The sequence below is a fragment of the Psittacula echo genome (assembly GCF_963264785.1).
Source record: "Psittacula echo genome assembly, chromosome: 3".
NCBI classification, from domain to species: domain Eukaryota; kingdom Metazoa; phylum Chordata; class Aves; order Psittaciformes; family Psittacidae; genus Psittacula; species Psittacula echo.
Genome location: NC_137736.1, coordinates 3,351,742 through 3,377,016, shown reverse-complemented (window position 1 = coordinate 3,377,016; position 25,275 = coordinate 3,351,742). Strand labels below are relative to the sequence as shown.

The following is a 25,275-nucleotide window of genomic DNA, read 5'->3' as shown; positions in this document are numbered from 1 at the left end:
TTTACCCCTCAGTTTGTCACACCATTTCTCAGAACACCGAGATGGGTAGGCATGTGGTTTCCTCTTGCTGAGAGCACCCCGAGCTGCTGCTTGAGTCAAGGGATGCTAGAGGGAGTGCACACTGCAACCCGCTAGTCACTTCGTGGAGGCCACCAGCACGCCCTTGCTGGCCTTGGCACCCCAGGAAGCCACGTCAGTCACCCCTCTTCCTTTCCCACCCCCACTTGTCAGTGCTTGTCTGGGGTAGAGGGTTTGGGGTGGTTTTTTTGGTGCACAATATCTGGGTGCTGCATACGCTTTCGGTGTGACAGATAATGAGCCTCTTTGGTCACTGAGTTTTGTTCTATAGCCCAGCCAGTGCAGAAAACAATACAGCCAGGCAGGGAAACCGTGCCAAAATTGGCTATCTAAGGGTGCAGAGACCCAGTGGAAGGATGGGAAACTGTCTACCAGAAATGAGGTAGGTTCAATGCCATTTTGTATTTAATTACTAAACAAGAAGGATAACATTTCATTAAAAAGAGGAAAAAATTATACCTCCAAGGAGTCAGCCTTAAGGGACTAATGGAAGGTGCCATTGAGGAGCCTTTTGATTAAACAAAGGTAATTCAGCAGGCAAATTAAGATGAACAATGTAATTCTTAGTACGTCACAGTATTGCCTCAGGATGACTTTTAGGAAGAGAGCCTGGTGGAGGGAGAATGATATTACGGCTAAGGAACGCAAGGAGCAGAGAATACTTGTCATCTGCTCTGAGTTCCCAGGCAGGAAAACTACACTTGGAGGTTCACTTGGCCATCTTTTGTCTGTTGGCACCGTGTCTCATAAAGACAAGCCTTTATATACGCTATAAAAAGATAGATTAAATTGTACAAGAGATGATATATATGGGATGTGTAAGTATGCTATAGTATATACAACAGTGGCTAGGAATAGGTTGTCTCCTAAGGGGCTGTGAAGACGGAGGAGGATGCTTGGCAGAAGCCACCTAGGACAAGCGGGTTGCTTTCAGCACTGTGTGTGCCAGAGATGCTCAGTGCATGGACTGTGAGGCACTGGCCAGGCTGCCCCTTTGCTGTGGCCAACAGGCTGCCATCACTGCCCCCCATGGAGCAAGGGTTTCCAGCAGGATTCACTGTTGTTCAGCACAGCACTCTTTAATGTTGTTCATGGGCAGGGGGGCAATTTATACTAGCAATTTCCCTTTTACGTGGAATTATGTTAGAGATTTCCTTCTGAACTGGATATAGTAAAGCACTTGGATTTTTCTGAGTTTATCCCATCCAAACAGGATACGCAGGAAAGCTTGGGCTCTTGAAGCAGCACAATACCAAGCAGAGAAAAAAAACTTATGTAGTTGGAGATCTTTAAGTAATAGCAATGACCACCACCCCAACAAATCTGGCTGGCTCAAGCAATGACTTCTTCCACCAATGTGGATGGGAGGTTTGCTCCTGGAAAGCAGTAGCTCACAGGCTATCTTAGAGCAACCTGGGATTTACAAGAACAGTTATAAATGTGGGAGAGCTGAGAGTCAGAACCCCAGATACCAGTGGTAAAAGCTGGCATCACAGCTGGCCGTGCTGCCCAGAGCTGGCCCAGCCAGGATGCGGGACCCCACCATGGTGCCGCAGCTGCCTGTGACTCTATCACCCTCCAGCCTTGCTGTGTTGCAGTACACAGTGGTGTTATGCCTGGCCTACCTAGCCATAGACATAGGAAAACATACCTGGAAAAGGCAACGCTGCTTCGGAGTAGCAGATGCTGGACGCCTCTCTCACCTGGGCATCCAGCTCCTCCAGCCATTGCTTTGTTGGGTCTTCATGTCAGATCCCTGCTTCTGCTCTTGGTCTGTGCCTTTGTACTTCCAAGGGACAGTCATCAGGGCTCTCTGGTAACACCTCTGCTAGTTGAAACAACCAAAAAACCACTGTGAGGATAGATGATTTCCTTGAAGGCTCACAGAGAGGAAAATTCCCTCTGTTGCCCATTGTCTTCTTGGTAGATAAAGCTGTGTGACCTCTGAGTACTGTACCATGACTGCTTACTTGTACCTATTAAAGAGTCCTGTATCCTGACTGCTCTTAAGGAGCCCAGATGCGCTTCTTGGCCAAAATTAAATGTTCTGCTTGTTTCCGAAGACAGTGCATCCCTCACCTCCTTGCAGGTCTATGGCATCTAAGGTGTGACAGCTTTACCTGGCCTTAAGGAAAAGGCAAAAGTCTCCAAAGCCTTCACCCTTGTCCTCAGAAACAGTTTCAGCCTAGGCCAACAAAGTCAGTGTGAAGCTGGTGGGTCCTCACCTGTGGTAACAAGGAGCAGCAATGAGTTCGTGTGCCTGTAGGGTCTCATCCCCAGGCTGTTAGCTCCCAAGCCTGACAAATCCCCTTTGCTTTAAATGCCCCCGTTGCACTTGTAGATGGGACTTTGGCTTTGGAAAACATTCCTGGCTTTCCAGGAGCAGGAGTCAGAACACTGTGAGCAAGGTTTTCAGACAGCAGATTTTTCCTGCTAGCTGTTGATGGGGCTGTGAAACCCATATCCCCCATTCAGAGGGGAAGGGAGGAAGGTTCACTGCCGTAAAAGATGGCTCTGGCATGGTAAGTCACAGCCTGTGCTCATGCAGCTCTGCACCCTGTTTTTCTCACTTTCAAAACCTTTTGTCTAACAGACCACTGCCAGAAGAGACAACACAGGGAAAGCTTTAACTAGCTGCCCTTGCAGGACAGAGGGCAATTGCAATCTGTCTCACTCCAGCTTCCATCCATTAGCTGTGTCAGCTTGAGTAACATCCCTCAGTCATAGCCACCTGATAGCTGATAAAGCCAGGTCTTTATGAAAAACCATAGACCTTGCAGAAGGGATGGAGAAATGATGGGGATTTGGGGGTTTTGTTCTTGGGGATTTGATTCTCCGTCCCCAATCCCTCTCTGAAAATGTGTCATTCCTGTGCAATGACTCAGCATCCTTGCAAAGTTCACATGTTGCAGAGGTCCAGCCTCAGCTGCTGCTGCTCACCAGGCAGCACAAGAGGCAGAATCTGAGGTTGGCTTGGAAGGGCACCTCTGCTCCATAACACAGGGCAGACTCTTGGTAAGGTTAAAGTTAAAACTCAGGTTATGACATAAAAGTCTAAGTGTATCTCACAGCAGCCAAGCCATCCACACCAACCTGATCCTGCACTCTTGAAGGCGCTTAGTACTGCTGCAGGACCGAATCCATAGTGATTGTGCTAAGGTTGCCCAAAGCATCCTGTTTGTTGTCTTAAACACTAGGCACGGACCCCCCCTCCAGAAGTCCTCCCCAAAGCATTTTGTTCTGCATTCAGAGCTTATATTGTTATAAATACAAATTGCTAAGGAATGAGGTTTATGCAGTTACACCACCCAGCTGTCAGCATCTCTCCTGAGTAGCTTTAAACACACCTGGGAAAATCTAAGTATTCAGACCCCACCATTTATCCATAGACTCCACTGCCTCCTTTTTGTTTAGTGTCCTGTCCTTTCCTTCTTCCTATCTGTCCCCAGGTCTGCCACTACATCCCATCTGTTTGCAGACCTTACTTTTTAGTGGCACTTCTATATCTGGCCTGACCACTTGCATGACAGCCTCAGAGGCTGTACAACAGCTCATACAGTTGCTCTGCAAACTGCAAAGTGAAGCTGTAGAAACAGCCTTGGTTTTTGTTTTAATAGTTGAGGCACATTTCCTTTCTTCCCCTCTTCAGAGACTGCTGGGCAGAACAATTTCCCATCATTTTTACTGACACATATATACATATATATATATATACACACTGAGAACATGTATATACACACTGAGAACTTGTTGGAACAAGTCCAGAGAAGGGCCACGAGGATGATCAGGGGACTGGAGCACCTCCCGTATGAAGATAGGCTGAGAAAGTTGGGGCTGTTCAGTGTGGAGAAGAGAAGGCTGCGTGGAGACCTCATAGCAGCCTTCCAGTATCTGAAGGGGGCTAAAAGGATGCTGGGGATGGACTCTTCATCAGGAACTGTAGTGACAGGACAAGGGGTAACGGCTTCAAACTTAAACAGGGGAAGTTTAGATTGGATCTAAGGAAGAAATTCTTTACTGTAAGGGTGGTGAGGCACTGGAATGGGTTGCCCAGGGAGGTTGTGAACGCTCCATCCCTGGCAGTGTTCAAGGCCAGGTTGGACAGAACCTTGGGTGCCATGGTTTAGTGTGAGGTGTCCTTGCCCATGGCAGGGGGGTTGAAACTGGATGTTCTTAAGGTCCTTGCCAACCCTAACTATTCTGTGATTATATATATATATATATATATATATATACACACTCTTAATTGTCTCTTAAAAAAGCCAAAAGTTTAAGGCACGTCTATGGCTGTCTTCTAACCGCTGGTTACCTGCCTCAGAAGAGCCAGCATGTCTGTAATGTGAATGCGGATGCTGAGAGATGCTTTCAGTTCTCAAATCAGATGACACATTTTCCCAGAGGATTACCAACTAAATAAGAAGAATTTATCTAAGGGCTGTGCAGTCACTGGTCTGATTTGCTACAAGAGGATGTGCTATTTACCTTTCAGCAGTCCAGGGGAAGAACTATCCAAGCCCTGAAGTCCTTACATCAGAGCAAGGGACTAAAACCTCAGAAGCCAATGGAATATAAGCAGGAAAAGGTGGAATAAATAGGTGACCAGAAAACACAAATACTTATATCAAACTGACGATATCTGACAGTTACAATATACCCCTAATGTGAATTACGTGTATTATAAATACACATAAGATATATGTACACATTTTATCTTAAATGTGTCTCATAGGACTGCTGTGATCAAACTGTATGAAACATTCACAGTAGTATCTCCAACTAAACTAGAGAAGTTTATGCTCAGTATAGGCAAAACACTACACACAACTCAAAGAAAACCAGGTAGGACACCCGGAATGAGATAGGATTTGCTTTACCTTTATACCCAGCTGTAACAAAAGCTATCTAAAACCTCCCTATAAACAGGAGGGCAGGAAGTTAACTGATAGGTGTGAAACTTTCTGTTACCCTGATAAGTGCACCGGGGCACGTGCCAACAGAAATTGTTTCGCATGAATTGCCAAACTTAGGTCGTATATAAAAGAAATAGGGCCTAAGAGCCCAGCTTTAGCAAGTAAACTATCAACAGCAACAAAGAACAGTGGCATTACCTATTTACCTCCCATCCTGAGAAACAAAAAGCATATGCACATTTGCAATTAGAGACTGACTCATAATACACCTCCACTGGCAAGCTGGGGGCATTTCCCAGCTTCATATGACTTGGAAGCTTCATTGTCCCTTAGTACACTTCTATGTATGTAAATCTAACATACAGATATTGATACTCCCTTGTAAAGTGTTTGTAAATTACTCTACAGGCATTTTACAAGCAGAACATTTTAAACTATAAGCAATAGCACACGCTCCAGTGAGATGTGCTCCTGTCACCAAAACGCTTGGTAACATTAACCCAGATGTAATGTAAAGGATTTAAGTTTGCCAAATAATTTCAGTACTTAAACCTGGAAGTACAGTCTGCTTGAAACAGCAAAACTCATTGCAGCTGCTGGAGATGAGATGCATCAGGACCTGGCCTGCCTGCCAGCCTTGCGCTTACCAACAGCATGGCAGTTCATGTTGCACAATCGCTGTTTCTCTTCCTTTTGATTTTCACTGAGTCACACCACAGGGTAGATGGATGTGAATGATTTGGGGACAATGGGGCTGTTTGTCTCCTATCTCTTCCCAGTACTTACTGCTCACTCACCCATCTCAAGGTATTTAATACGGACAAGCCCAGAAATGTGGACTGCTCCCCAAACCCACAAAGTTTGCTGCCAGGCTCCTCAGTGGCACAGAGGCTGTACTTTGCAGGAACAACTGATTGCCATAACACCTGCCATCAGCTGATGCCTTGTCCCTGCCATCCCTCCATCCACAGACCTGTGATCAATGCCTCTCCTCCCCTAGGGCAGCTCCTGCTCTTGCAGGTCCCAGGGGAGGGCTCAGTGCTTGCCTGGGGCTGCATCTATGGGAGAGGAGAGGAAAGGCTGAGAGGGCAGAAGCAGAGAAGATGCATAAAGTGACTTGTCAAATAAAAGCTGGTGCAGGGGTCTGCCTACATGGGTGCGGATGCCCAGGGGTTGGCAGTGGGGAGCAAGGATGATCCAGTGCTAGACCTAACCTGCCTACCCTCATTTCCATGCCCTAGGTGGAAAGTGTACCACCCCATCAGGAGAAAAAGATACTCCCACAAGGAAAGTAAGTAAAGAGGGTCCTTAAACACCCCAGGAGTGATGTGGCATGGTGTGGGAGGGAGAGCCCTCTGCCAGCACACCCAGCATTGCTATGGATGCAGCTGGTGGGCAGGAGCACGGCTGTGGGCAGCAGCCACAGCAAAGCACTTTGCATTCCAGCCAGGGGACACTGCTTTGTATCCAGTGGGGGGTACCTGTGATTCTGCTGCCCCACTGCACTGGATAATCTGGGGCCTCTTTGGGGTTTTTAATGTTTCTGGGGAAGGGAGAGCAAAAGGATGTCTGTCCCCTCCAGCCTCCTGAACTGTGTGTGCCTTAGCAGCTGCTTTACAGCTGCCTCCTGCAATGGCAAACTCAGCTTTTACGTGTCACAGTCATCAGGACAACGGGCTTGAAAGCACACGCTCCACAGGACACCTCTGCAACGTCCCTGCTTTGTCCCCTGCAAAAGAGTTAGAGGGCTGCTGGAGGCAGGATGCTGCCAGCATGGCACACCCTGCATTTGTTCACATGCCAGCCCATGCTCCCCACATAAAAGCACAGTTTAGGGCTTTTTCTCAACACACATCAGTGTGAGGTATTCTCCTAAATGAGTTTCTGCATGTTAAATATGCAAATAGGGAAGACTCACCTAGTAGCCAGGATCACATGTGTCCACGTGAAGCACAAGGTCTTGGTTTCAGTTCAGGCTGTTACCTTTCCCACCAGTGGGTAAAGCCATTAACGTATGTTATAAAACACCGCTTTCACAAGTTGCAGTATTAGCTTAGAGAGGAACAGCTTCTTGTTAGTTACGTACATCAGCAATTTCATGGCAACGTCAAGGCAGTACGGACGTGTTGAAAACACTGCAAGTTCTCTAAGACGGTAGCTTTAAGGCAATATTGAGACTCGCATCTTCCCTTCAATCAGGTTGCAAAAACGATTGTGCTTAAAAGCCCCATTATCTTACACCAAATTGAAAGCTCAGCTCTGAAATTTTACAGGACCAACCAATAGTTCCATCAACTTCATAACGGCAACCAGCTGGGCAGATTAAAATAAAGCTGTGTGAAAAGATGATGCAAAAACCCTCTTCTATTTAGATGCTTATGGACAGAGAGACAAACGTCCAGGAAAGCTCAAGCCTACTGAATCTGTGTGTGCAGATTCAGCACACACAGGCATCCAGCACCCGGCCAATGATCCCAGACAGAATTGAGGCTGCATTGCCCATACAGTCAGAGAACAAGCAAGCAAGAGCAGCCATTTCTGAAAGAGCCATGTAAAACTGATTCCGGTTAGAAACAAACTAAGAGGTGGCACATCTAGGTATTACTAAGGTTGATGAGCAGTGCTGCATGGTGCGGTTGTGCATTAAACTAGAGAATAGGCAAACCTTGAGAAGATGCAATTTACCTGGCTTTCAGAGATCTAACTCTTTCCCCAGCTAATGTCACATGAGCTCATGCTTTTGCACAGCCTGCGCTCAGTCACTAAATGACCGAGTAAATCCTGTGCTGCAGAAAGTCCGTGTGTCCCATCGCTGCACCAAAGACTAAGTCACATGTGTCTTCTTCCTCTTCCCTCAGCACAGACGGACAGCGATCCAACAAGTACCATCAAGGTAATGACTAAATGTGAATAGTTTCGCTGTTTTCTGGGGCAATTGAATCCAAAACACGCATATGTCAGAAAGATGAGCTGCCCATCATATTCTTGCTGAAGAGATGAAAAACAGTAACCAGAGTATTTGCTTGGGATGCAGAAAAACATCACTTTAAGCCTATGTATGAAATAAATGTATGTACGTGAACTATAATGATGATATGCAATAGATACATGTGGCAAAACAGGCTGCAGCACTCAGAATTTCATAGGCTGAGTGTAATGCTGCCCGGCCTGACAATGCAGGAGGCTGAACCCCATGCTTATGTCTGATACGAGTGTCCTCAATCACAGGGCAATTTAGGGCTCTGGGGGTACTTTTTCTCTCCTCCTCCTTCCCTTCTCCCTTCAGCTTTCTGATAGCCAGCATAACCTCTGTTGCCTAAGTTTCACCAAAACTGGTGTGTTTCCACAAACGTTTCGGTTTCAGTCATGATATCTTCTAATAAAAACCCATTTAACTGGACTATTACCAACCAGCTTTGGTAATAAAATGAGTTTTTAGTTGAAAGACAAAGGGAGATTTAATATTCGGAGGCTTCAAAGGTTCTGTTTAACCTTCTCATTGTAAAAAATAGCAGATACCTCAATGAAAAGCTAAGTCTGGACTGGAACAGAATAAGGTTTCGCTTTCCAATATGCCACTGCCTCTAGAAGGAAAAAAAAGGGAAAAAAACAACAAGAAAATCAATAAACCAAAAACCAAAGCCATGCACTGTTAGGTTGAACATTTAGTTTCTTGACCATTTAGATTCCTATAGAACAGAATGGATCAAATGGTTGTACCACAGAAGAGGACACTCAGAGAAGACCGGCATGACAACCGCTTTGCTCAGTCCGTCTTACCTCCCTGATCTGGGGTTAGATTCAGGAGCTCTGGCAGTACCCCTCCAAGGTTATTTGAGAGGTAATTACATAACTTGGTGTGTGCCCTGCTCCTCTGCCCAGGCTCAATGTCCTGGAAGCAGCGGCTGGGGAGCAGCCACTTCTCAACTAATGGACCTCACAGTCTTGTGGACTTGTTTGCTAATAGACTAGGATCCCAGAGCCAGCAGCTGAGTACCTGTGGTTTGCTACCTCTCCTTCGTAAATAGTTTATTTCAGCAGAAGGCAACAAGTCATTCCTTGAGTCACCCAATGGCAAACAATTACCAGAAGCCCTATGTACCACAGAACAAAGTGCTGCCATTTAGCAGCCTAACCTGGCTCTTGGGACTTTTATATAGATGACATCAGTAAACCAAAAGCCGGTGCCCAGTGGATATGTGGGTGTTTAGCAGAAAATTCATAAGAAAGTGGGCAAGATGACAGAAAAGGGTGTGATTAAATGAGCTCATCACTTGCACATGTGAGCGTGGGGTGGACTGTGGGGGAAGAGAAAGCAAGGGGGTGGAACTGTAAGGGGGAATCTGCCAACTAGATGTCTGGTTTTGAGAGTTTCTGGTGTCCCAAGTAAAAGCCCCAGCTTGTGGTTTGAAGACGGTCCTGTGAGGGCTGTTAGTGTGATAGGAGAGTTGCCACATCCAAGTGTTAAACTTGGCCTGTGAGTAATGAGAGACTCATATGAAATCTCAAGTCGTCATGCTCGTTCCTTGTGCACTATTGGTGTGTGGGACAAATCACTCCATCTCTGCACTTCAGACTCCCCTCTGAAAGGCAATGATAACAGGCTTCCAAAACCTGTAGACTGGAAGGATTCTGGGAAGTGTGGCTATGAACAAGTTTTGAGTAGACCTGTGCGTTGGAAGGGACAAGAGGTGCTCCATACTTCACACAGTGGATTTGGAGCCAGGCACTCATGAAAATTAAGAGCCTACCTGTCCTCATTTCACAGGTACATTAGGAGAAGTACTGCCACCCTCCCAATTCATTGCAACAATGACTAGGGGAAGAGAGAGCCATACCCCTGCAGACAGGCTGGGAATTCCTTTTCTGAAGCAAATCCACCCTGATTGCCCTGCTCCATAAAACTGTAATTTCTAAATAGCTACATTTTACCAAGCCTCAAATCAAAACTAAGGAATTATTTTCAGTGAAGTGCTCTCAAGATCAGGAAACCTTCCACACCCAGCAGAATCCAAACAGACAAAAATATAAGCTGGGAAGACCTGAGACTGACTCTGCAAGAATTACGTTCGAATAACTCTTTCTCACTTCTAGGTTTGAAAAATAAAAGCAAACCCTTTGGGTTTATTATCTCATGGAGCGGAGACCTCTGTTCCACTTACAGAGTACAAAGGGTAGCCACAAATGTCAGCATGAATTCAGCAACACCCACATAAAATACTAGTACTACTACTACCACAGCAGACAATAGAGAATACTACTATAAAGCCTGTACTTATTCTCTTATTACCCAGTGGGTTCAAATCAAGAGCATCAGGGCAAACAAACTCTCAACTTCTGGTTCCAAGTACTTCTTCAGTTCACATCATTACTTTAGGCTGAATGAGTCATCCTAACTATTTACATGCACAATCACCCACAACCCATTAGCAAACACTTCCAAGAGGTAAAAGGAGGGACAAGTCTAAACAGAGCTAGGAAGGCATTTACCCACACAATCTTACCTCCTCCTTCATTAATGGCTCTTCCCTCTCCTCCCTCTCTTTTTAAGGGGAGTATTAGTTGAGGATCACCAGGTAGGGAGTTAGCCATTGCTGCATCTAACCTCCATCCACAGCAGGTGTGCATACATTGTTGAATGCTGTGGGTGTTCAGCCACAACCTGTACACAGGGAAATGGCTGCAGCTTCTTGAACTGTTCTCAGTAATAATGCGTACTGGTCAACACCCCTGCATGAGCACAAGAGCCATACCAGAGTTGTTCACAGTGCAGACTTCTTCATAGTACAATTATGTTGAAGCTTCTCTCTCTCTCCCTCCCCTACATCCAGGAACATTTTGACCCCCAAAAATCTATGAATTCCAAAGAACTGTGGTACTCTACTGTCAACCACGACGTAAAACATGAAGCCTCTGTGATTAACAGCAATAATCAAACCGAATATGCACTTGTCAACATACCCAAGAAGAAGGAAAACATCACCGGTGCTGAAGAGCAAAGTGATTATGATTATGTCCTCATAACTTAGAAAGGGACATTTTCTGTTCTTTTATTCAGATGTGTGCAGCCTTGATAATCACTCTACCTGTGCTGTCAGATCTTCAAACACAGGACTCACTCTCGTTGGCTAGCTTACTCTTGCTTGGAACACATCTGCCAGTCACATCCAATAAGACAAATCTGCTTCATTGAAAAGGTGATCACAGAGATATGAACAGGGTACAGGACTTCACAATTAAACCGGGAAGAAGAGTAGGAACTGCCACTGTAAGATGATGTTTCTCTACAGAAAATAAGGTGCTTCCTTACTAGAAGCAGCCGAGGTTGCCTGCGCCACGCTCTGCCTCCCCACACCTTGTCACTCCATGCCGTGTGTGCCCAAGAACCGCACACATTACTGCAGGTGGGGTTTCAGGAGAGCAGAGGGGCAGGATCACCTCCTTCGACCTGCTGGTCACACTCCTTTTGATGCAGCCCAGGATACGGTTGGGTTTCTAGGCTGTGAGCACACACTGGAGCTGGCTCATGTTCAGTTTCTCATCGACCAACACCTCCAAGTTGTTCTCATCGACCAAGATCCTCCACAGGGTGCCCTGCAAAGCCAAAATATACCCTCCTCATAGCCCACCACCCTGCTGCAAGCAGCATTTCTTGACATGCACACAGGACTGAAACCAGATACTCAACTGTTCACCGGAGCTCAGACAGTGATTATGTGCCTCTGTTCTTGCTTCAGCATGATTTTTTTGCTCCCTTCCATATTTATAATAAAACATTTTGAAAGAAAATGTTGATCAGATTTCCTGATTCTAAATCTTTTATGTAAGCGATTGCTGGCTGCAGCCCTGGCTTTATGGTGTAGCACCTTTGTGATTCCACCCTGCAGTGCCTGTGCTGGGGGGTAGTCCCACAGGTGAATGGTTGCATGCAGCAGTGGTAAGGCACACTGCTAGCATAGTGCATGCAGCTCTTGGCAGCTACTGCTCGCTATCATACTTGTATTGCCTGCTGTGACCACACAGATGACTGCCTGCCGTGGGATGCTAAAGGGCTGACTGTACGCTCCACAAGCTGGATTACCAAAACTATCTTTTCTTTCTTTTCAACAATATCTCAGTTGCCTGAAGTATTACCCACACTCCTTCTAATGAAATTAACATCAGGCATTCACACGAAACACCTATCTTGGTGAAATGATTTGTTTTCACACTGCTTTGTCCCTAATGGATGAAGACTCAAATAATTCACTTAGTTATTTTCTTTTACATTAGTAATTTACCTCAATGACATAAAACAGAAACCACATTTTGGCATTTCCTTCAATGAGAGTTCAAAGCTTGACTGGTGGTAGACCGTGAAGTTGGACATATTCTGCTGAATATCACAACATCCTGCTCCAACTCTACCTCCTTTCCTGTGAATTGCTGTGGTACCTAGGTAGAGGAGGATGGCTGGAAAGAAAATGAACTCTTGGCTTCTCCTTTTGCCTGTTAACTTTTAATTCACACAAGGATATCACCATAAAGAAGAAAAATCATTGCATTATTTTAAAGTTCTTAGAAACAGAATCAAGATAAAGAGGCATCCAAGGGCAGGTTTGGCAAAGACATCAAGCAGCATCACAAACGCAAATTGTTTTGTCACTGCTGGTATTTTCATAACCTGATGCTTTTGGGACAAATCATACAAACCATGAATTTCATCCTTCCCCAATGTAAAAATCAGAAGGAACATCTCTTCTAGTTGTATACTGCATACAGTATTGCATCAAGAGAAATAGTAGCTCTCACAGCCAACACTACATCTTACATATCAAGAAGGAATCAGAATTAGCCACAAATATAAAAGCCATGGGAACTACTGATTTAGTCCAGGCTGTTTCCTAAGCTCAGTTAAAACACAGTCAACAACGAATACAGGTTTGAGTGTACAGCTCTTTCAGACAGATGCTTCATACAGCTATCAGCATTTGGAATTCCAACGGGTGTTTTCCAACTCAAACCGCTGAAAGACTAGAGCTACCAAATAATGAGAACAATCACATTAAGAGTAAAAATAAATAGTTTAATGCATGGTAAAATTGTCAGATTGCTTCTTAAATAAACTGGTAATATTAGAAAAAACGACATACAATTTCGCATATTTCTTACAATACAAAAGGTTTCTTAAAATAAATTTGTCTGTCCAATAGTACTAACGTTGATAATGGCTACAAACAAATGACAAGAAGCCATACTTCACTAACATGGTAGTGAATCAATTCCACACAAAGTTAATGCTTTAATATTGTTTAACATGCTAGATAAAACTAACCATTACTGGCTGTAACTCTCACACCACGGTGGCCTACATGGTCTGTTTCAGCACCTTCCTCTTCGCATTGGTCTATGTATCTCATCTGATCTGTTGCCAACAAGAAAAAACGTTTGCTGCCTTATGAAGGCAAATATCTTGCATCTGTTCATTTTTATCTCCACTGCTGGGACAGAGCCTAAAGCTAATGATATTGACTAGTTTCTCTTTGAACTTACAAATGTGGCTCAAATAGTTGTCTATTATCCAGTTCCACTAGTTAATTATTAAAACACACAGTTCATCTGACCCTTCAAAGATTCGTATAACATTCAGATGCATTAGTGAACAAGATGTATGTCTTACCAGTGTTTGTTTCTTCATTTCTATTTCACATTACAGAAGAGAAAAATAGAACAGATACCACCTTATCCAGTAAGATTGTAGGATGAACAAGGAGATGATGGGAATTGAAGGTCACTTAAGAAGATAGTGCAAAGGTCTCGCATGTAATTAAAGAAAATAGAAAGTATATATAACTTTTCCGCTTGTTATATGAGGAAAGAACAATGGGGAAACACAGCATATGTAGTTAGCAGGGAAAAAAGTAACAGACATGAACATGGGTGGAAGTGATCATTAAGAATGAAGGTGTGCAGATGATTTTGGATAAGCCAAGTGAAGAAGAAATGAGCCATATGCAAGACTGTTTTTTAAAGGTCATACAGGGAATCCAGATTTCATTTTAAGGTAAGACAAAGCAGAGGTTTCAAAGTCAACAGACCATACATGATTTTCGTGAGTGAAATGAGTTATTGAGATATCAGGACAACAATAAAGGAGGAGGTAGTGGTGTTATAGGACTACAACACTGTTACAAATGTACTACGTTTTCCATTTACAACACTGCATCACAGACAGTATTTGCAGGACATCTTTAGAAGTGTTTCTGCTAATGAATAGCTCCCTATCCTGGGATTATTAACAGATAGGAGAAGCCCCCTCTTCCAGGTGGTAAGGAAGACTAAGAGTCTTTCCATCTTTTCTCTGAAAAGGTAAAACAGTAAAACATTAACATTAAAATGAAACTTTAGTTAGATATTTCATCATATACTTTCCTATCTCTTTTACACTGCATTTTCTATGAGTCCTGTCGATTATATAAGGAACAAAATGATACTGACAGTAGGAACTCATTACTTCTTGTTCTGTTAACAAATCTTACTTATATACAGCGTATGGTGGTGTGTTAGCCTAGAATTGTTATAAAAGCACATTGGTGTGGCTCAGTAAGTTGAGGGTGGGTGGAAGCAGCTCCATGAATCGCTTTCAATAAAACTGCAAAGATCACAGGACTTTTATACTGACATTTCAATCAAGACAACTGTAAATGCATAAGGATCACTAGCTAGTTACTGGTAGTCATTGGAACCACTACCTAGAAAACCTGACAGAATGAAGATTTGGTTCCTTTAAAAGGCATCCTTGTACATAATAATTGAAAAAAAAGGAATATTGAAAAGACAAAAATCAGGAGGCTTTTTCATCCTTGAAAAAGATAAACCTAAATATACTCCCAAATTACTTATCCTTGACTTACTTGGATTAAAATTTGTTCTATAAATGCTCAAATATAAATATAGAATCATAGAATAGTTAGGGTTGGAAAGGACCTTAAGATCATCCAGTTCCAACCCCCCTGCCGTAGGCAGGGACCCCTCACACTAAACCAGGTCAATATAGTATAAAGAGAAACATTTTTAATTATTTGGCTCTCTGTTATGATATGCACATAGGAGATTTTCTAATTTTATTTTATTTTTATGCATAAAATGCAAAAGGAGATCCGAAAAGCTCGATTGGAGTCTGTAGCCAGTCAGTCTCATTATCACTCCCTTTCTCATCAGAGGATCAAACAGTGAATTCAAGGTTATAAGCTGTGCATGACAAGACTTCCTTGAAACCTGAGTATTTTACAGTTTTCTTACCATTGTTGTGCCAAATGTATTTACAAACAGATCCCGACATCTGGATTTCCTTTCAAGTAAATACTTCTACTCTTTGTAAAGAAACAGTCCCTTTAATGTACTCACATGTCAGTGTGAGAGAAGTCGGGTCAAACTTCAACTTGTTACATTCAGATGTCCCAGGGTTAGGAATATCATCTTCATCATAGATATTTTGACGTAAAATGTTCTTTATGAAGTCTGGGTTCATTGTGTTTTCCATAAAGCCCTCTGTCGGTAGTGGTACAGAGAACTCTAGCTGATAAAATACAGTGGAGTTTTCATTACTGAAAAACAAAGTCAAGTATGAATGCCTTCGAGTCCCCACTGGAACTTTCCTTTTTTGACAAGACTGACTTTTTATATCAATGTTGCTGTGGATTTTTTTTTTTTTTGTCTTATTCTAAAGAAAAGCATTATAAAAGAAAAGTGCCAAAGATTTGTTTCCTCCTCCCTCTCCCTTCTCAGAACAGCTCTTGACATTAACAGAAACTGGGAACATACTTGAAGCTAACCTTTCAAATGGACAGAGGTCAACTGGATGTGCCTCCTAACAGGGTGAGGTTTACGAAACCCATGCTTTACAATTACATAATGATAAGAGATGTTGTGATATCTCAAGCATAGGTTAGCTGAGAACCTGCATAAAGATTTGCTCTCCCACTAGCAGGACCTGGAGCCACACAGTTATGCTCCTAACTCAGCTCTGGAGTGTGTTGTGAGAGCAACCAAACTCGAGTCCATCTCTGGAAATTGCATTGTTTGTGGTCGACCAAATCCACCGACTACAATTTGACAGTTACATTTTGCCCTCACTGAGATTAAAACATAAAAATGTATTTGGGTAGGGGAAAAGAAAAGGAGACACACAGGGAGATAAGCAGGGGACGGAGGGGAGGAGGGACAGGGAGAGGTAAGCTAGTTGATACGTATGCAGAACTACAGCTTTGCACTTAATGGTCTAAATCATACTTTTTACCCCTAAGGCTAAGGAGCTACATCTCACTCAGTGAACAAGGCTGGCATGCCCCAGGCTGGCAGTGCAAGGGAGCACATCCCCCAGAGCGCCCTCAGGACTACCCCTTGCAGCATCCCAACTAGACTCTTCCTCTGTCCTTGCTCTCTTAAGGGTTTTGGGCCTTTGTAAGTCTACTTCCCTTGATTTCCTATTGTCTTTTAATTGCTTTTTAACAGCGCTTTTCCAGTAGTCCTTGGGAAAGCTCTCCAACTGCCTTCCCTCGCCTTTCTGCTGTCTCTCTACAGCAGGAGCATGCTGTAGCTGATCTTTCCAACTGCACTTTTCCCTTTGCTGCTCAGCCTTCCTCCTGTTGTAAATTTGTGGTATCTCCATAGATCAAAACTCCACAGTCTCAAGCACAGTATAAACTTCTTAGCCTTCCTTCAATGACAGTTTTTGCTGAGAGTAAGACCCTCCCTGTGTTCCAGCTTGAAGCTTTCTGCTGCCTATGCAAGGAAGGCTTGGATGCTTTTCCCCTTCTTACCACTGCTATTCCTCTGGCTCCATTAGGCTTCGGTGCCTCAGATTCTTCTTCAAGTGTAAGCATCTCCCACCCAAACTAGCCTAGACTACACTCTGCCACCTCCTCTGCCTCTCACTCCTGTTCCTCAGTCTTTCCAACATGCTGCTACTTTTAGATTTGCTCCTCCGGTCCAAAATAAAGTGAGAGGGAAAGTAATGCAAACAAACCAGTATTACTGTTTGGGCTCTCACAACTTTTATGCCCCTGTTGCATTTAGCTGCTTCGGGAACAAAACTAGTTCGGCCCTCATCCCTCCCCAGGAACCCTGTTTTATTTACTTAAGGCTATTTAAGCTATGTCAATCCCAAATAATTCCAGCAGCTCATTTTCCTTGTAATAAGTATCCCTGAATATTATTAAGGGCTGCACTTCGAACCAAAGACAAAAGAGATGATACTTAACAGCAAGAAAATGTTACTGTCATCGTATATCAGCACTTGCCATTTAAAGCACTGTTTTTCACTACCGATATACGTAACTTCCCCCAGCCTATTTTTCACAGATTTAAATGTCGTGCATACGTGCATAGGCACATGTATTATGTACATGTTATTATTATTATATGTACATTAGCTCATCAAAAGCCTGGAATTGTCAGATACTTTTGGTGACAAGAAATTGCTTACCTGAATGACACCACCTGAGCTGACCTAAAGTAGCGTCCCAGAGCTGGAGATGAGCTGTAGACATCTGTTAACTTGTAGGGAAAAAAGAAAAGAAAAAGAAGTTTCTTCCATTCACAGTCTTTTTTTCTCCATAAAAGACAGCACAGAAAATCATTCTTACAGGGTGCTTTAAGGGGCAGAAGCACGGGTGCTGAAAGGTCAATAACAGCAAACCTCTGCCCTAGAAAAGGTACACCATCCCTTTAAGCTTGACGGACAAGTTAATCAGTGTGTTTGAGTGATTAGTACATTACCTTAACACAATGGAGGCACTCAGGGTGAACTAAAAGTGCGTGCTCATGTTGCCCGTGCAATTTAGGTTGTTTGGCTGCAGTTCTTATTAGTACCAAAAGCCCTTCTACTATTACGTGATAGAAGGAAGAGTCTCTCTACTGAGGCTCCCTTTCCACAGTAAATCTAAATGGGCACTGCCATGCCTGCTGAGCTTAACTCAGAGCTGCTATGGCTCAATGGAAATAGCAGCTATAAACCCAGGCTGTCACCATGTACTTACAGGAGGATGCAAAACACAGTATTTTTAGCCATCATTGGGTTTAGATGACCTTCACCGGCCTATCCTAACCTAAATTATTCAATGATCGTATGAAAAAGGTGAAGACTCTGTCCCAGACATTAATCAAATTAGGGGAAAATGAGGCACCTTTCTTCACAAAAACCTAACAAACTAAAACCAAAAAAGAGCAAAAAACCACTGTAAACTGCTTGTGTGCTTAAAAGCAAACAGGTCTGTTTTCTAGATGAGGACTTAAATCATGCTAGAAAAAGTACATCTTGTAACTTTTTGCCAAGAAACACATCAACACATACCTTCTTTTTAATGTCTTCAGAGAAAAGGTGTGGGAGACGACACATTAATTCCAGTGTTCCCGAAAAACTGCGACAATTTCCGCTATTTAGGAGTGCATCAGCATCCCAATAGTCATCCTCATCTGTGTAAACATCTAATATCGAAAGGGAGAAAGTGGAGGAAAATGTTCAAATTAGAAGAAATATCAGAGAGAATAACTAACTAACTAACTAAGTCTCTTCTTGGCTTTCTCCCAGGTGGCTTCCTCACAGATTTCCTATGGAATGACTGACTAGGAATGACAGAAAGAAAGTGCAAGTCACCTAAAGGAAAGTGACAGCACATGGAGTTCAACCACCTACTCTCATTAGCAAAAGTCCCATTAGGTTGGAAGCCTGACAGGCACCGACACCAGATAAGGGGACCAGAATGCCCCATTGAACTTGTTGCAACGTTACAGGCATCGTTTCCATCCTCATCCCGGGCTCTGTTCCTGTAACATTTTCTCACTTAGCTATGAACTGGAATTGCGTCTGATAGGGATATAAGTTGCTTGCAGCCTGCTAAAATGGAAGTGTTAAATCCACTACCCAACACACTGCACTCTGCAGTCAGCATCCCACTCCCTTCAGCAGTTCACAGAAGTTTAAAGGATGCTACCATTCAATTTGTCTCAGATTGTGCGTATTGTACATTTGTATTAGAGGATGAACCAAAAGTTAGATACTTACTAGAATAAAGAATTAGGCTGATGAGAATGACCAGGAAGAATACTAGAAAAATTGTAGTTATAACCATCCACAGTTTACACTTCCAGAAAACTACATTCCTGCATGATCTCCAGTGACTTCTCCCCTAGTATAAAAGTAAAGGGCATATTGATTAATGAAATAAAGCAGGGAGAAAATATTGAAGCATGTATCTACTGTCACATTTAGAAACAAACAAAACAAAACCCCAAGCCCCACATAGATGGGTCAGCCTCAGTGGTAAGCAATGCCCTACATCAGGGGTTTCCACCCTTAACTACTACTGCAGGTGGGAACGTAGATATGCAAAAGACAAAGAACACTCATAGGCATGATGTTACTTTATAGATGTAAAGTTTCCAGCTCCTGCATTGCGCATAAAGCTGAGGTCCTAGGAAGGTGCTGTCACATCTTCCAAATGTGTTTTATAGACTACTGGTGTACTTTAATCCAATCTGGCAACTAAGTACCATAAGCACCAATGGCTGCTTGCTCAGTCCTCTCCCTTCCCACTTTGCCTGTTGGGGTGCGGAGGGAAATCAGAGTAAGGTAGAACTCATGGGTTGAGATAAGAACTGAAGAACGAAATTAAGTAACATACAATAATAATGAAAATGAGAGAAGGAGGAATGAAACTCAATAAAAACAAGTGATGCACAGTACAATTGGTTGCCACCCGCTGACAAATGCACAGCTCATCCCTCAGACTGGAGGCTTCTGGTGTAGTTTATATCATGAGCATGACATTTTATGCTATGGAACATCCTTTTGGCTGTTTCAGGTCAGCTGCCCTGGCTGTGCTCCCTCCTGGCTTCTTGTGCCCTTCCTCACTGGTGGAGCATGAGAGACTGCAAAGTCCTTCACCAGGGTAAGTGCTGCTCAGCAACAACTAAACCATCAGTGTGTTATCAGCATTGCTTTCAGACTAAATCCAAAACACAGCACTGCAGCAACTACTGGGAAGAAAAATAACTATCCCTGCTGAAACCAGGACAAGCATGTCAATTTGATTTACGTGTTCTAGGAGATGATCCTTTTAATTTTTGCCATCTCTGACAACCAAAAAGAGATGCTTGTGGAGAAATTTCCAGAATCATTCACCTTTGCAGTGTTGATGATACCAATCTGCATAGCTCCTGGATGCAAGCACCCAAAGCTATTCATTAGATACTCTTGCATTAAAAACCACTGTAAAATAATCGAGACTTTCACAGTTGACTTTGCTTTTGTTCAGAAGATTGGAAACTTAAAGGCTATTGAGTGAGTTTGTTACAAATCTCACCTGTTGTAGGAGATCATAGGTAAACTGCCTTCAAACCAATTGTACATTCATGCACATTCATATGGGAGAGAAAGGACAGTACTTGCTTTTCATTTACTTTTTTATAAGACCATGGCAGAAATTAGTCTTTGAATTAGATAGCCCTAATTAGTAAGTACTGACTAGTTAATTAATCAATACTTATATTAAAAATTAGAAAGCTTAGGTGACACAGGAAATAAAAACCAACTCCAGCTGTTTTGTTCTGCAGCTGGAAGACTGAAGGAAGAGCACTAATTCACAAGTGGACCGTACTGCTTTATTTCCTCCTCCTCCCCATCCACCACAAACCCAGCAGTAAACTGTGTCCTTTTTGACATCAGTACCAGGCGAGGAAAAGCACATGTTGTAGCTCGTCAGTGCCACACACGTGCAGGTTGGCAGGAGCCAGCTGCTGGCTGGAGGCACTAACCAAGGTTACCTTCCTTTGCTTTTTCAGCTTCCTATATAATAGATAGCCTTTCACTGAATTTAACTAAAACCCACCACCTAGTTTAAAGCTTCTTTAGGGATGGCAGATGAACAGGGAGAGAAAGCAGACACCCACAGAGAGTCATTGTTCCAGGAGCACAGGCAGAGAAAGGGAAAGCACTTTCTGCAGACACCCCTGCATGCAGAACTTTCCTATGGCGGAGAATGAAGGGCAAAGGCAGAACACAGTTTTGCTCACAGCATGCTTTCAGGTGTGATTGTGATTATATAGTTTTTTTAATATGATTTTTAAAACGTATTAGAAAAATAAACCTTCCATTTATGAAAAAGGCTATGCTAGTGTCAAATACCTGAAAAAGCAGAAAGCCAATAACTATTGCCTAGGTTATACTAATATATATATATTATAACTTATATATATATAAAAATATAACCTATATGTTATTATATAGTATATATGTATATATATGTATAGTATATATGTGTATATATATAATAAAATATATGTTATTATATAGTATAACCTATATAAATAGGTTATACTATTTTTTTTATATATATATATATTATAACTATTGCCTAGGGTACAACTACGAAATCAGCCATGGCAATATCAATTGAGACAGACAGCTATGAGACCCAGGTTTTGATTAAGTCACATATTTAGGCCGCCACAGAATAATAATGATAGAATTCTTAATCACACATAGCAAACTGGTTTGATCTCAAGCAAACATTCAGTTCCCTATCGCAACACCCTCAGGCATTGCCTGTATATATGGCAGGACTGCTGGGAAAGAGCAGAGAAAATCACACTGGTCCTGATTAGCTTGCATGTGAGCAGGAAGCAGAGCACGATAAACTTGCAGCAGTCCCTATGAGATAGGAAGCCAATGGCCAGAATTAGCAGAAACAGACCCCAAATGAAAACTCAGTGCTGGGAAGGGGAAGCCTAAACAGAAACCTAAGGGTAAAGTTTCTCAAGATAGCTAAATGGATCTGGCTCATCTCTGCTTTCCCTCCACCCTCTCTCATTCCTCTTTGCACCTCCCTAGAATTAATTTGACCCTGAATTAATTCAGCTTACCAGACCAGAGGAGAAGTGACCAGCCCCTAATATAATAAATGGGGTCTTTGCCTAGCTGGCAGAGTAAATCAGCCTACAGAGATGATCAGTGGGGCCCACACAAGGAAGCAGTTGTGGTTGCTCGGCGGGGAGCAGGAAGGGAGGGGTGGTGTGACTAATACAGATGAGCTGTCTTGGAAGGCTCAGCCATCCCTACAGAAGCATGGGAAACTTCTTAGCTCTGCCTTAGACATACTGTCTGCTGTAAGTGATGAAAATCATTGTACAACAGTCACCTGCGAGCATAACCTGCCAGCATTAGTCTGCTCCATAGCTTCAAGCTGAACACTGCGAGTTACCTCCGTGGAGGCTTTATAGAGTGCCCCAAAGCCTCAGTTCATACAAGTTCATTCTTGTTAGCAATTGCAAATGACTCAAAGATAGAGAGAATCCCAGCATGGTCTGTTGCAGGACACCCTAGTCTTATTTGGGTAGTACTGTTCTCCCAATGGATTTGTTCTGAAAAACAGCTTGTTTATAATACAGCTTTCAGTTCTTGTCCTCTCTGGCTTTTTGAGCCCAATCCCACCAATAGCACGTGAAAAGAGAAAGCAAAACTCAGAGTACCAGTAACAACTTCATTTCCTAATTTCAAGTTCACAAACGGCCAAACGCAAAAATTAAGAGGGGTTCAAATCCCATTCCTATGTCAGAACACTGAACTGAGAAGAAGAAATACGTCGAGCAGGTTTTCACCCTTTACTTTCAAGTGAATAACCTTTCCCTCTCCCACAAACAACAAACTAAACCACCCCTAGAAGACGTTCCTGCAGTGTCATTTCTCTTGCTGTGTGGTATTTTCCCAAGAGTGAGGATAAAAGGAGCAAGTGAAATTCCTACCTTTCTGGTTTGAGCGTTTGGAGGCTTGTCACAATCAGCCTCACTTTCCTCCACATTACCTTCTCGTAATTCAATGATCTCATTCTCCTGAATACAGCTTTGTCTTTTCATAGCCTCTGTCTCTGCGCGAGGACCTCTGTCTCTGAAGCAAGCAAGAAGGGAACTCATTTCCTTCTGGTTTCAGCTGCAGTTATGGTCACTAACAGTTTTTGTACGAGGCTGGAGATAGTAACAGGGAGAGTCTGGATAGTTTTCATGGGAGTGATCCGAAAACACTGGTAAATAAGGGGAATTCCTTGGAAATGACGTCTGCAGTAGCTACAGAGAAACGGGATGGGGGTTTGCCTAGTCCTCAGAACTACAGCTCTCAACTATGCAATACCAGGTTTTCCAGTTTATCTACCTTACTATACCAGCCCTTGGCAAGCAGGTGACTAAACCTTCAGCTATGTTGTCATTTGCTGAGGCAGTTCTGAAAGGAACCAGATTGCTTTCCCTGCTGCTGTCAGCCAAAATGGTGAAATGCTATTGCTGTTATCCACACAGCTAAACAAACAGATAGGATTCTGAACAGCACAAACTGAGTAAAGGTTCACACAGCTTGTAGTCTGGTTAGGCTGCGAAGGGCACGTACAACATCCATCAGCACTTCTAATTTTAGTCTCTCTATAGTCGATAATTAAATGAACGCTACTGACCTTTGTGCTGTGAATATTCCACTCTTTAGCTGTTACGCAGGCTAAAATCATGTCTGGTGTAAAGAAATGATTAATGTCTACTCACATACTATCCAAACTAAACCTGAGAAGCTGCTTCCATGTGAAAGCCAAAAGGGCAAATCTGAAGACAAGAGGAAGATGGCCTTCAATTTCAGCCTATGGTCTACAAGGCATGTTTTTATGAAGCAAATCATGGTGTGACTTGAGACTGGGTCTGCACTGTGATGAACTCTCCTATGCTACTTAGAATCACAACTTGCTGCAGCCAGCGGCTGATTCCTCCCCTCCTTCCCCCCCTCTCCCCCAGTATCCTTCATCCTACCTCTTCTCACTTCTCCTGTTCTGACTCCATCCTCATGTTTCTTCTTCCCCCCCGCCCCTCCAGCCTCCTCCCTCTCCCTTCCCCAAGCACCTCTCTCCCCCTCTGGATAAAAAGGGTTGGGCAGGCAGCTGTAGCTGCACTCATGTTCGCCCTCTTGTCCCAGCAGAGAGGATCATGCATTAAGACGGAAACAAAGCCTCTGTCTCCAACTCCTCCCCTGCTGGCTGAGTACCCATTCATAGCATTGCTCCTTTTTCCTGCCAAATCCTGAGGATGCTTGCTTCATCCCCAACTCTTCATCCCCTCCTGCCTTCCTCAGCCAGATTTGCTCTTTGTGCAACTCATCCGGCGACTGATGCCTGAAGCATTCCGAGGGGTTGAGATTACTGATGTCACGTCACAGCCACCCAGGCAAAAGCACTCCACAAAGCTGAGTACAAGGCTTGTCTTCACTCACCAAACAAACCCAAACACAAATTGCATATCTCACCTCTTTGTTCTGGAGAATCCTTAAAACTCCAGAACGCAGAGACTGAAGCTGAGCAGCCATCAAGATCAAAATATGTCTTCATCCGCAAGCTTTTACTTGAAACATCTTCACCAGAAAAGCCTTTACCTGCTCTTCTCAGTACTCCTGCTAGATGATGAGCTTCATTTATTCCCTTTCCACTCACAATAAAAGACCTTACCTTCCTACTGAATTGTCTGAAGCCAAACCAGTTTTTCTAAGTCAAATGAGTTAATGATTATGGGTCTCACTCTGGAAAAGTCAAAGTCCTTTTATTTACATCTGTGAAGGACGTCCTTGAGTTTCTTTCATCTGGGTGATCTAGCTTCCGCACTTGGTGCACGCCTTTGTGAAGTACTGACCATTCGGGCACATGGAGCTGAGAAACTTGTAAAGAAAATAGGACGTCAAGAACTGATCTGACCTAGGCTTTTATCTAAAACAGAACAGCAGGAAAACTGTTTTCTTCCATAGTGGAGACATCTCTGGTTTCAATGTAATAAAAAGGAACTTATTCCCTTAAATGTGCACTTTAGTAAACAGGCAAGTTGGTCTCAGCATTACAAAAAGAGGAACCTCCAAGAATGAAATGTAGTTCTGATTTCACCTGAGGGTTAGAGTTTCAGAGGCACAATCAAATGAATAAATCCCAGCCAGTTGCACTTTAACATTATGTTTATTAAAAAGAGGTGTACAACTGGCTAGTCGTTAGAGATACTAAACCCCCTAAAATATAGGCTTTGAGTGTAGTTTATAGAGCAAGTTTGACACAACCATGGTGGGCAGGGAGTGGGAATGCCCAACACTAGGGCAAGGAAAGAAGGAAAAGCAGTATTCAGTGTTAGACATGGAAATCTCACTGCATGCAGATGACAGTGCTAGCTCATTGCAATGTTTTCCTCACATGATGCTGTGATGGGTCTAAAGCTAAACAAGGATCACGCATTTACGTACAGT

At 43.2% G+C, this 25,275-nt stretch overlaps 2 protein-coding genes across 2 annotated transcripts; one reads left to right on the top strand and one right to left on the bottom strand.

The window, feature by feature from the left end:
• Positions 1–326: 326 nt before the first annotated feature.
• LOC308218922 (uncharacterized protein) lies at positions 327–11,737 on the top strand. The gene is made up of 4 exons (XM_080613452.1): positions 327–460; positions 6,230–6,279; positions 7,847–7,881; positions 10,820–11,737. Exons 1-4 carry the CDS (start codon positions 435–437, stop codon positions 11,015–11,017), a joined length of 309 nt encoding a protein of 102 aa, XP_080469578.1. The 5' UTR covers positions 327–434; the 3' UTR covers positions 11,018–11,737.
• Positions 11,738–14,254: 2,517 nt separating this feature from the next.
• LOC308218921 (TPA-induced transmembrane protein) lies at positions 14,255–22,952 on the bottom strand. Its single transcript, XM_080613451.1, has 6 exons — positions 22,770–22,952; positions 19,033–19,156; positions 18,322–18,455; positions 17,455–17,525; positions 15,375–15,574; positions 14,255–14,328 (listed from the first exon to the last, which is right to left on the bottom strand). Coding segments are annotated over exons 1-6 (699 nt in total). The 5' UTR covers positions 22,938–22,952; the 3' UTR covers positions 14,255–14,326.
• Positions 22,953–25,275: the final 2,323 nt, after the last annotated feature.